The 12,981-nt window shown below is 35.8% G+C and overlaps 1 protein-coding gene across 8 annotated transcripts in view; it reads right to left on the reverse strand.

Annotated features, from left to right (window-relative positions):
* Positions 1–12,981, reverse strand: part of HMCN1 (hemicentin 1) — a 508,510-nt gene that overhangs the window by 75,007 nt on the left and 420,522 nt on the right. For all 8 annotated transcript variants that reach the window (XM_050765519.1, XM_050765493.1, XM_050765511.1 and 5 more), the window contains 3 exons: positions 8,487–8,683; positions 5,220–5,301; positions 3,795–3,931 (listed from right to left, as the gene is read on the reverse strand). In XM_050765519.1, coding sequence (XP_050621476.1) covers positions 3,795–3,931; positions 5,220–5,301; positions 8,487–8,683 — 416 coding nt within the window. The remainder of the gene's footprint in view (positions 1–3,794; positions 3,932–5,219; positions 5,302–8,486; positions 8,684–12,981) is intronic.

Genomic DNA, 12,981 nt, shown 5'->3' on the forward strand with positions numbered 1-12,981 from the left:
CTGTTTTAACGAGCGATGCTAAGTAAAAGGAGCTGCTGTCTGTCAGCATGCTTTTGTCTGCTCCTCCACCATTTTCGTAGTATCAAAAATCCCTGGGAACTGTTTTAATGAGTGACGTTATGCCCCCAATTCCTTTGACAATTATGATCCATTCAGGAATGGGCAGGTGACTTAAGTCAGGCCTACCAGAGTCCTCCTCTAGACTCTGCTGGGAGTGTCAGGGAAAGGATGTGCCCTTTTTCCTAGAATCACAGGTTGTGAGGATGACCTAAGCCTAGTGGCAGTCTTATCATGTGGAAACAGCCTGTCCTGAATCTAAGGCAATACAAGTAGAGTTCATTCAGAGAAAGGATAGATGCCTCATTACATAGTTAGAGCCTCTGGAAATTCACCAATTATTGTAGCCAATACATTTCCTTTTTGTTTTTCCTTTTCATTTAAGTTGCTTTGAATTTGAATTCTGTCACTTATAACTGAAAGCCTGCTGACTAACTTTGGTTAACTTAGAGGAAAACATTGTATTCCAACATTTTTAAAAAATAAGTAAACTACCACAAATATTTCTTAAGAATTTATTCTTAACTAGGCATAGACCAAAAATTATGAAAACATAGCACAATGAAACCTAATGTCTGCTATTAAGTCTAACTGGAGAGCTACATATATGAACAAGTAATTTAAGGATAAAATATATGATCATAGTTGTTAAAAAATTCCAGATAGCATCAAAGATTGATATTCTCTCATTGTACCTAAGATGAAAGCATTTCAGGAATAGTCCAAATAAGATTTCTCTACCATATGAGCTTGGTCCCAGATACATATATCTTTCTAATAAAACATTGCTCGAGGTAAAATATGCAGTTCAGGTTCATTTATTTTAAAAGTTCACACATTTTCTCTAGTCCTTTCTATTGGTGCTATTAGTGATAAAATTATGTTACCTTTGATGAGAATAAGCGATTTCTTAAATATGTATAGTAAGTTCTATAAAAAAATATTTTAATTTTTAACTTTTATATGGGTATAGCAGAGTTTTAGGCTAATAAAAACTTTCAGAGTGATTTTTTTTTTCTTAAGAGACAGATTCTTATTCTGTCACCCATGCTGCAGTAGTGGTGCTATCATAGTTCACTGTAATCTCAAAATCCTGGGCTCAAGCAATCCTCCCACATCAGTATCCTCAGTAGCTACAACTACAGATGTGCGCCACCATACCCAGCTAATTTTTTTTTATGCAGGTGGGGTCTTGCTATGTTGCCTAAGCTGGTCTTGAACCCCTGTCCTTAAGCAATCCTGCCTTGGCCTCCCGAAGTGCTGGGATTGTAGCGTGAACCACCATATCTGGCTCAGATTGATTCTCATAATGTTTTTCTTCCATGAATATCAGTACTTTCTGCTAACTTATTAAGTCTCATTATAATTTTCTCTGGTTTTCCTTCCATAGACTACCTATAATTCTTCCAAATTTAACTTGTCTCCTGATAGAACCTCATTCTTAGCTGATAATCTCACTTCCTGTTCCACTGAGAAAATTAAAGCCCCACACCAGCAGTTCTCCCCTCCTCCCACCTTGGGTATGAATGCAACCTTCTATTCTATTTCCCCATCTCTGCAGAAAATGGATGGCCCTTCTCGGCAAGGCTAACCCATTCAACTGTGCCTGGGTCTCATACCTCCCCTATCCAAAATAACTTGTCACATAAACTGATCTTTCTCTCTCCTCTGTCTTCAATCTCTTTCTTTCAGCAAATACACATACAGAAATCTTTAAAGAACGGTTCACGCTTGCTTCTACTTCCTCTTCTTCCATTTACTCTCCAAACAACTGTAACCTGCCTTCTACTTCGATCACTCTTTGAAGAACCACTGCTCAAGTCTTTAATTACCTATATGTATTACCAAAGCTAATGGACACAAATTTATTGTACCTTCTGTGGCCATTGTTAACCACCCCCGACCTTTTCCTTGACTTTTAATACACCAGTGTTTCCTACTTTTAATCCTATTTCTGAGTCCTGCTCAGTCTCATTCATCATCTTTTTTCCTATGCTCACCTTGTAATTGTTACTATTGCCTAAAGCTTTATTTTCACTTAACTGGGACTCTCATACTCTGCTTTCTAGTCAACCTCCTACAAACTTATGACTTCAACAAGAGATTATACCATGATGATTACATCAAAGGCCGCTTTTTTTTTTTTTTAAAGTAAATATGGACCATGAAACCAAAGCCTTTTTTGATGAAATACGGGCCAATATTTTTAAATGATTTCTACAATCTCCTCTTGGAAAATATAGGTAATTCAAACTCAAAATGTCTAAACCTGAACTCATCTTTTTTTCATTTTTCATCACTAGTGAACTTACCCTTTCCTAGGATTGCCATCACTTGGTCAACCTGGGATCAACCTAGACTTCTCCATCATCAACATTCACTCAGTTTTTACCTTTACCCCAATGGTCTGGAGTAAAGTGCACACATGGGAGATCAGACTATGGAGGCAAAGTCAGAGCATGAAAGGGCTTGTGAGCTCAGTTGTGTGGTTTAACCAGAATCCTGAAATCTATGGGGAATCAGCAAAGATTTTAACCAAGATCTATTTCAGGTATACCAAGCTACTTGCAGTTCTCAGACCAGCAGCCTTCCTTTTCTTGTAATAGCTTTGTACATGCCATTACCTGTAATTGGAATCACTTTCTTCTCCGGCCTCACCCACTATATACTGATCCTTTAAAACTGAGCTCATCTTTAAAGACTTCCATGGGCTGTTCCTTACCCTTTAGTCTGGGTTCTTTGCTTCTCATCTCTGTTTCTACACATACTTCTAATATACAATTTATTAGTGGTATCCATTCTATAATCTTTGACTAACCTGTCTTCTCAGATGGTGTGTGAGCTCCTTGAGGGTAAAGCCTATTTTCAGTAGCAATCATAGCACCTGGTATTCTAGTAGGCACACAATAAATAGAGAAACTGAAGTACCGGAGGGTTAAGTGATATGCATGATGATTTAGCATGTTAGTAACTCTCAGAACCCAGCCCCTCCATGTTTGGTGTTTGTGTGGTTTAGTGGTGGTGGAAGTCTTTATGTCTTAGATGTTAGGGGACATAATCCCCTTTTGTAATTAACTATTAGAAACAAAGTATAGGTTACAATAAGAGGATGAGGAAGAACAAAGAAGAAAATAATCACTAGGATAATCACAATCAAAACATTCACAGTCAAAGCTTTCAGTAGTCTCTAAAAGGCTACTGAAGATCCTGGCCTTTGACACTCTATGACAGCAGGTAGGTATCATCTGAGCATGGCAAGTTTTAGACAGCCAGTAACTGGTTCTTCACGGATTCCAGTCTCAGACACCTGGTATCTTTGGGGTCACTCATGAGGTCCAAGCTTAGACAAGGGAAATTCAGTAAAAGAAGCATTCTCCCTAGAGATGTGGCAGTTATTTTGAGACTTTGTTGGTTTCTTCTGTCTTAAGAAATAGGTGAGTATTTCAAATCAGACTTCAATGCAAGGGCACAAGGAAATACATACTTTGGCAAATTTCCAGAGTGTCATGAATCTAAATACCTTTCTTTGACCCATGACCAACTATTAACTACCCCGGCAAAGGCAAATAATAAAGCAAATAATAAAGCTAATTTAAAAACCCTGTGCTTACTGCTGCAATGTTGAATAATTAGTAGCCTGATGTTACTTGGTTTTGAGTACCTAGCAAAGGCCCTAGAGCTGATTTTTTATTTTTTAATCTCAAAAAGGAATTTGTGGAGCTTATCAAAAAATTTACCTGTAGCCGTTCTCCATTTTTGAGCCAAGTAATTACAGGTGGGGGCACTGCATCTGATTTGCATTCCAATGTCACTTGTCTGTTCCGTAACACAGTGACATCCTGGGGCTCATCAGTTCCAGCAATATTAGGAGGTACTGGGTATGAGAACAAATACAACAAAAGCTTTAAAAAAATGAGCTGTAACATGATCTATATTATCATAGTTAACCAAAAAATGTTGGTTCTGCTATATGAAATAATAAGAGTCATAAAATTAAAACATTACTCATTTAATTTATAGCCTAGATAATTACAAACGGAAGTTTTTTTTACCTTATTTAGCACTTTCATGTACACTAAGTAAAGAAATCCTTTCAACAACTACATGAATGATAGAAGTAACAAAATTGCATTATTTTCACCATTTGACAGTAAAGAAACGGAGGCACAAAGAAGGGATCCCTTGTCCAGGTTACGCACTTGGTAATAATTTTATCTGAACATAAGATTTAAAAATTACTGAATCAGAGAGTGCCCATCATAATATACTGAAAGTCTTTTTCATGTGGCTCTTTCTTTAAGCAGAATTTGCATGTCAATTAATGGCAGGTTTAATTTGTATGTGGGGATGATGGGGGCACTTAAATCCCAGATAGTTTGCACTGCCTAGTCATTCAGGCTATGACAATGAACCAAAGATCTTCTGTTAGTTTTTAAATTATTCCTCCCCATGACGAATAATTCCTATTTCAATGTCAAAACTATATTGGACAGAGTCTAACTGGCCCAATTCTTCTAGGAAGTAATCTGACAATAAGTTTCAAAATCCTTAGAAGAGTGTGTATGTGTGTGTGTTTGTAACCAAGCAAGTGCACTTACAGAAATTTCTCAAAGGGAATGGGCTAACACGTGCATGCAAAGTTATCCACAGCAGGGCTGTTTATATTGGAAAAAATATAGAAATAGCCTAAACATCCAAAAATATGGAGCAAAATGGGATACTAAACAATCACTAAAAATTATGTTATAAAAATATATTTCGTGACATGAAAATGTTCACCAAACTATTGAGGTAAAAGCAAGTTAAATTCTATAGGTAAACTATATAAACATACATTTTCTATCATATTTTTGTGACAAAACATTTATATGCAAAAAAGTCTTTGATGAGATTCTGGATTTTTAAATTTTATTCATCGTAGTTTATCTTCTATTATTTTAAACCAATGAATACAAATTATTAATGCAGAAACTAATCAAATAACTCAAAAAAATCCATGAACTGCCCCCAACAGCATTTGATTAGTCAAATATAAGAATCAGATTTGCAAAATATATATTCCCTAACTTATAAACATATCTTGTGATGTGCTGCGGTGTTGTCCCAGGTTTTTCTAATCAGGTGTGTGTATGATAGACTGTAGGAGCTTTTGCCAAATTTACCATGCACTCTCACTAGATATTCTTTATCATCATCTCCTGCAGGACTGGATGCCAGACATGTGTATCTTCCTGTATCCTCCACCTACAAAACCCAAATAATGAATTACACAATGTTAACATGTAAGTTTTTGTTATTAAAATAAATATCCACTAGAATGAATGTAAATAATCCCAGACCAAAAGCAAGATAATTAAAGCAAACTGTTAACACTATGATTAGCACTCTGATAGAAAGCTAGGTTGTTATCTACATTATATGCAAACCTATGTTTTTACAGGATTTTGGTATTGATGTAAGAATGTTTGTATATTAAGTGTATTTAATGATATCTGAAAAGGTAGATATATATAGGACCTAGCATCATATGTGATAGGCTATATCCTCAATGTTCATTGAAGTAACAAATATTCATGGGTTTAAATTGCAGACTGAAAAGTTAAAACAAAGCCTTTCTCAAGAAAATCAAATGTCAAATAAGTAAACAGATAAATAAAATACCTGGCTATTAAAATCAAATATATAATATCTCATCTTGACTCTACCTTTGATATACATGGTGAAACAAAAGAGTTATATTATGTAATGTGTTAGAAATAGGGTCAGACTGACAGCAGGATCTATAATTATCTAACTAAAACCAAAATCATTACTTTAAAAATCCCCAAGCACGGCTTCCATGGAACGCTAGGGTTCATTCATATGTTTGACATTGTGTAGACACAACCCATAATCATGTACACGTAGAGGATACTATGGAAAACAGATGCTTTTACGACTGCGAAAAATGTATTTTGGAAAAATAGAAATATCCTGTTCTCATTTATTTTAGTACTTGAACATTCCCAGAATATTGGCATTTAAAAAATTCTTACATTCAAACTTACTTTACAGGTTATGGAAACACTTTTTGATAGGCTGCAAAAACTCCTTTCAAAAACATTGAGACTAGAATGTTTGGGAAAACACTTAAATATGATTTTAGAAGAACAATGCTTACATCATTATTCAATAAAGAATTTTAAAATGATATGCTGTTTCCTAAGAATAATTTCTAAATTTCTCATCATATCTTTAAAATCTCTAAAAACTAACTCTTCTCTACCAACTCTGTTCATTCACAATCCCCTCACTTGTCTTGACTCAGCCAAACTTGAACCATCATTCAGGACCGCTCTTAAATGTTCCCTCTTCCACAAAATATTTCCTGACAACTTCTGCCCTTCTGGCTACCCACAGACATCACCTGTAGTTAGTTTCTAAAGTCTTGTTTTACTAATAGAATGTCAGAAAAATTACAGTTAAGCATGTATCTTTAGAGGAAGATTTTGCAGAGGTGGACATGCATTATGGTTCACAAAGGAGAGTACAGTATATAAAGTTTTCTAAATCTATTAGTCATAGAGTAGTCCCCTCCCCTCTTGGGATAAATTACAGAAGTAGTGTTTGACAAAAGATGTTTTAGGAAATTCTTGTCTATACCACACAATTTGCAATTTGCAAAGCATCCACATCCATTATGTACCAGGCATAAGTAGATGTTGCAGATAAATACACAAAGAACCAAAGTTGAGATAAGCAAAATATAATGCAGTAAGTGTTACTACAGAAGTATATACGAAACGCTATGAAAACAGAGGAGCAGAGTAACCAAAATCAGTTTGGGGACTTGATCATATTTAATTTTCCACTTCCATACTGTTTTTAATGGTTCTATTATTGACTCATATCCAATTGTATCTTATGTATACAGTCATTTTTCTGCCCTAGACATCGAGCACCTTCTTGAAGGCTGATACATGTCATATATCTTAGGTCTTATGGATTCTCCACAATAGCTAGAACACATGGGAAATCTGGCCATCATTTAACATTCTATGAGACCTTCATCTTGTTTTGTTACAACCCGCCTTTTTGTTCTTGCCTTTAAGACCTACAGTAATGGCCTTAACTTCCCTTTCAAGCTTTATTTGTCATTTTTTAAATATTCATTATTCTATTCCACATACTTTCCTGTCTCCATGCTGTTCCTATGTCACAAAATTCTTTTGCCTACTTTTTGTTTGTTGAAATTATATCATTCAAGAGTTTTGATTCAGTACATGGTTTTAGTTTAACCTGACTCTAAGTTACTGCAATGTTTGAAATGGAGAGAAAAAAGGGGAATGGAAGGTATGTGCTCCAAGACACTAGAAATGCACTGTGCTGAGATGCACTCGCTAGGCTTCTGAATCAGACTAAGGACTGAGGCCTAGCTCCATCACTGAGCAACAGTGAATAACTTGGCAGATAAGTACTTAATCTCTCTGCATCTGATTCTGGATTTGTGGGATAGACACATTGCCTCACAGAGTTGCCATGAGGGGAATGGGTAGGATAGATAGCCCAGATATGAACACAACAGGACACAGTAGACAGTTTATAATTCTTAGCTCTCTTCTTCCAGTTCCCTTTCTTCCATTCTCAGTGAAAAATGCAAACAAAATATGATCAAATAATTTGTTATTCTACATTCAGAGGAATGATGATTATGGTAACAACAACAGCAACAGCAGGAACAATCCTTTTTATTTTTTAAAGCATTTACTACATGCCTGTGGCACATTATGTTGGAATATTTCTTTAAATACTTCAGTGTATGAATGAGGCATGATTATTATTTTTATCCCCAGTATATAAATGATGGCATTGGGGCTCAGATGGAGAATAATTACAACATAAGGTTTGCCTTTATTAGTAGAATAGAAGACTGCTACAATAAGACATCCCAGGCACACTTCTCTTTTAATATATTCACATTTCAGATCCATTTCCTTAAACTAAACCAGTCAGTTTTATTGAACTGATCATTATTTGAAAAATTTTGTATCTTCAGACTTCCATATCTGCTAGTTCATTTTGGAGATCAAGTGTTCTTTGAAACCTTATATATGTGCATGTCAGATTGCTTTTTGCCAGTTCCATTAAGGGCCACATAACACAAATTAAGAACTTCGGGAAATATACTAACACTTATAGCACTGTGAAAACTTGCAAAAGTTAATGGAAAGGTATCTTGCTTTCTTCAGAGTTTAATATGATACTGCTTTGTCTTCCTTTTAATTAAGTTACCCAATCATGCATATCATAGGACTAATCTATCCTGCTCAAGTTACACAGAGCTGTGATATATAAGGATTCAAAGACGTGACTTCTTTAACAGTTCTCATATATTAGCAAATGAGAAGTTTGACCTAACCTAAAATAATTGTGTGAACTTTGACACTTACCTGAGCAGTAGAAATTCTAAGAACCTCTCCTCCTTCTAGAGTCTGCAATTGATCTGTCTGTGGAAGGGGCCGGCCATCTTTCATCCAGGTCATTTTAGGGGCTGGGATTCCAGAAGCAATGCAGGCAAGTTCAAGTGGGTTATTAACAATTACTGATATCTCTTCATGTTCTTCAGATCCATTAATGTGAGGTGGTTCTATTTAAAGGGAATAAAAAACAATAATAAACCCTCTATTTCATAAAATATTTCTCGTTAGAAAAACTTGAAAATCCAACACAAATTCACATTCACATAAAAATTGATTAGAACAAGGAAAGTGAAATAATTCCTAGATGTCATTACCGTTTCTCATTGACACACTTTCAAAAGGGATGGATCATGCACATAAGAGATAATGAAGTGAATGGCAATTCATTACCATGTAATTATAGAACAACAGATCGAACTCAGTTAATTAGAGCAGTCTTGACTGAAAGATTTGAAAACAATAAAAACCAAACCCAACTTGTGCCACTTTTTTTTTTTTGAGAGGGACTTAGCATGTTACTATGTTTTTGTATCTTTAAATACCAATAGTTTCTACAAAAGCAATGTGTAAATACTGTGGAATTTTGCTATCATCTTTTCCATGAAGAGCTTTGAGAGGAAACAATGACTAAGCAGAAGAAAAAATAGTTACACTTGGAGATAATTTCTGTATAAAACACATTTGTTATGTCTGGATGGCAGTAACTTCCTCTTTTGTTACTTATACTTCTAAAATTACCTTTCTCAAGAGAAGGTCAAACAATCTAAACACTGGGAAGAAACATTAAGATTCTTTAGTCTACTACCAACTTTGGTAATTCCTTTAAAACACATTCCCCTTACAATGACCATTCGAGTTTTCTATGACATTTTCATAATTCAAGCTTCCAGCTTAGTATTTGACGAGGCAGCCAAAATAGCTGTTGGACAGCTCCAGGGGTTAGCAGGTTTGTTTTTCCTTAATAAGGCACATAGTTTAGAACGGTGACTCATAGCAGAAGATCTGGAGTCTAAGTTTGAATGCTGGTGTCAACAATTATTAGCTTCATGTATTTGAGCAAACCTCTAAAATGGGGATACCAACATTATTTACCTAATAGGATCCGTGTGTGGCGTCAGTGAGATACATTATACACTTTTTTGTGTGTTTCTGTATGTTTTATTTTACAATTAAAGGTTTTTAAAAAGTTACTACTGCTGCAGTGTTTATACCCCAGCTGCTGGTATTATTAAAATTTGCTTCCTCAAATTTCCTAAATCTGCTTTCCTAAAATTAAATAAAAACTCATCATGGTTTCCAAGGCTTCCACAGGATGGTCTAAATCTATCGTTGTCATTATTAACTTTTAACATACTTATATGTAACCTAAACTTCAAATCCGTCAACAAGCTCAGTCCTTTCTTGCTCCTCATAGTCCCCCAACCGAGCATGCTGAAGTACCATCAAAGTTATATTGTCCTCAAGTTCATTTTGTGAAAACCATAAATCATTTCTTGATTCTCTCAACCAATTATAAAATTTCAATCCTCTTACTTATTGGTTATTTAATATATGTCAGTCACCATGAATACAAAGATTAATTTGGCATGCTCGCTGCCCCCACCCCAAAGTTTATAATCACTAGATTTAAAACAGTAGCAGCAGTAATAGTATTAACATATTCTTGAGTGGTTCAAACCCCAGACTGTCCAGATCTTACCTGTGTTAAGTGATTGTGACCTATTTTACTCTGTGTTTTGTCCATATATCCTGTACTTTGGGCAGAATTAAGAGTTGTCTATACTCCAATAACTCCAGAATTTACATTTCCGGCCTAGACTCTCTTCTGAGCTCCAGATTCCTAAATGCAATTATCAAATAAACATCTCCATTTGGATGTTTGAAAACCACTTAAAACTCAACATGTATTCAGACTGAATCTATTGTCTTATTTCTCAAAACCTGTTTCTTTTTTTTCCAGTATTCTCTGCATCTAGGTGATGAATTTGCCAATTAGTCACATAAGCCAGAAACTAAGAGTCATCCTTGATACCTTATTCATCACTTCCTTGTGTTCCAATCCACAACCAAGTCCTAATACTTCCACTGGACTTATTTCCAGAATACACCTTTTTCTCTCATCTCCCTCACTCTAATTTGAGCTACAATACCATTTACTTAATGTTTTTTTTCTTCTTGGTTTTAGGTGCCTACCCAAAATTACTGATTTCTTTCTGATTAACAGACTCAAATCTTGTTGGGGTTGTCAATGTGCTAAACAAATTACATTTCCCAGCCTCTTTAGCAGAGAGTAGATGGAGTAGATGGAGTGATATATGACAGTTCTGACCAATGAGATGTAGGTGGATGTGGTTTTGTGGGGCTTGTAAGAAAGTCTTAATTCTTTTCTAAAGGGGCAATGCTTTGCCCTTCCTAGTTTCCTGCTCTATTGTTGCATCTAGAACAGCATCTAGTTATGCTAGGGGTGAGCAGATACTGCATGATCACCAAACAACCATGTTGTAAAGGTTCAAAAGAACTGAAAATATTTGAACTGCTGAACCAATGCAACAACTGCCTACCTCCAGCCATCTCAGTGAGAAAAACGAAAGTACTTTGTTTAACTCGCCGTATTTCAACTCTGTAATTCACAGCCAAGCACAATTCCTTATACTGGTCTCTCAGAATCCATTCTTGTCCTAGTCCAAGTAGCCTTGCATTTTATAGCCAGAGTGCTCTTCTCAAACTGTAGTTCTATTTGTTATTCCATTTTTAGAACTTTGACTGATTTCTCATTGTTACAGGATAAAAAGCAGACTTCTTAATGTGGTCAACAAAGTCCTTTATGACCTGGCCCTATGAAAACCCCCTATTTTGTATAATGCTCTCCCTTGTTTTCAGTGGTCTAGCCACATTGGACTTTTCAGAACCACTAATATACCATGATACCTCCCCACCACATGGATAGAATTAAATAAAGAGTATTTCCCCAAGTTAAGATGTTTGCATTCTGAGTGGTAGCACTGCTTCAAGTGAAGAACTTTCCAGAGTTTAATGGAATTAATTTTCAACAGATGCTGAAATGCTAAAACTTCTCATCGTTCTTCTAAGCCCGTTTTCAAATCTGTTTTGAGAAATTATTGCTTATAAACTCAACTTTATAAATGGCAGGCTGTTCTTTAAGAATTCCACTAAGAATAACATTGTTGTTTTTCTCCTTAATTTGCTTCATCCAGAAATGCACCAGTCTATGATTCTGCTCCTGGGTTCTTTCTTCCCCTCCCCCCCCTCCCCCTGCCACATGCTAGACCAGGCCCCTGCATTTACAGGGCTGTATGAATACAGCAGCCTCTTCAATTCATTTTTCACTCTGTCAGAGGGATTTTTTGGAAGTGAAATCCGTCTGTAACATATTTCTCCTTAAGATTCTTCCATTGCCTTGATAATGAGGTCCAAACTTCCTCAAAGTTCTCAGATCTTTGCATAGTTTGTCCTCTGCCCATATATAGTTCCTGTCTTGTCTCTTGCTACTCTTCCTCTTACACTCAGTTTCAGGGAGTGTAAATTGACAATTCAAATTGTATAATCTCTAGGTGAGAAATGTATATAAAATTCCCCACTCTACAGTCCTACTCTTCAGGGCTCAGATTTATGCTTGAGGAGATCGAATCTGAAATTTACCATCCCACAGAATGTTATTTTATCCACATAATCCTCATCACGCTGAAAAGTAATTACTTGTTTCGTATCTGTTATTTTATCCACATAATCCTCATCACGCTGAAAAGTAATTACTTGTTTCGTATCTGTCTTCCACAGATGCAGGAAGTTGAGGGCTGAGATCATATCTTTCTTAGTGATGCATTTTTGTGTTTGCCACACCATACATGTTCATAATGATAGTTAAATGATGGCTAGAAACATACCTGTCATATAATGTATATTCAATAATACTTGATATGTGAATAATGAATGTACAGGATCACATTATGTCATCTCCTCTTACTCCTCACGTTCTGTGAATTGATGTACAGGAATTTGCTACCCAATCCCACCCTGCACCTCCCAGACACACAGTTGTTTGTTTGTTTTTTTTCTCATTGACACATAATTATTATGCATATTTAGGGGGTACAATGTGATGTTTCCATACGTGTATACATTGTGTAATTATCAAATCAGGGTAATTAGCATTTCCATCACTTCAAACATTTATCAGTTCTTTGTGGTGAAAGCATTGAAATTCCTCTCTACTAGCTATTCTGAGAGGGACAATAGTACATTGTTAACTGTAGTCACCCTACTTTGCAATAGAACACCAGAACTCATTCTTCCTTTCTAATTGTAACTGTACCCATTGACCAACTCCCCATCTCCCTTGTCTTTGGTAACCACTGTCCTATTCACTACTTCTATGAGATCAACTTTTTAAAATTTCACATGAGTGAAACCATGTGGTATTTTCTTTCTGTGCCTGGCTAATTTC

This window comes from Macaca thibetana, chromosome 1 (genome assembly GCF_024542745.1).
Source record: "Macaca thibetana thibetana isolate TM-01 chromosome 1, ASM2454274v1, whole genome shotgun sequence".
NCBI classification, from domain to species: domain Eukaryota; kingdom Metazoa; phylum Chordata; class Mammalia; order Primates; family Cercopithecidae; genus Macaca; species Macaca thibetana.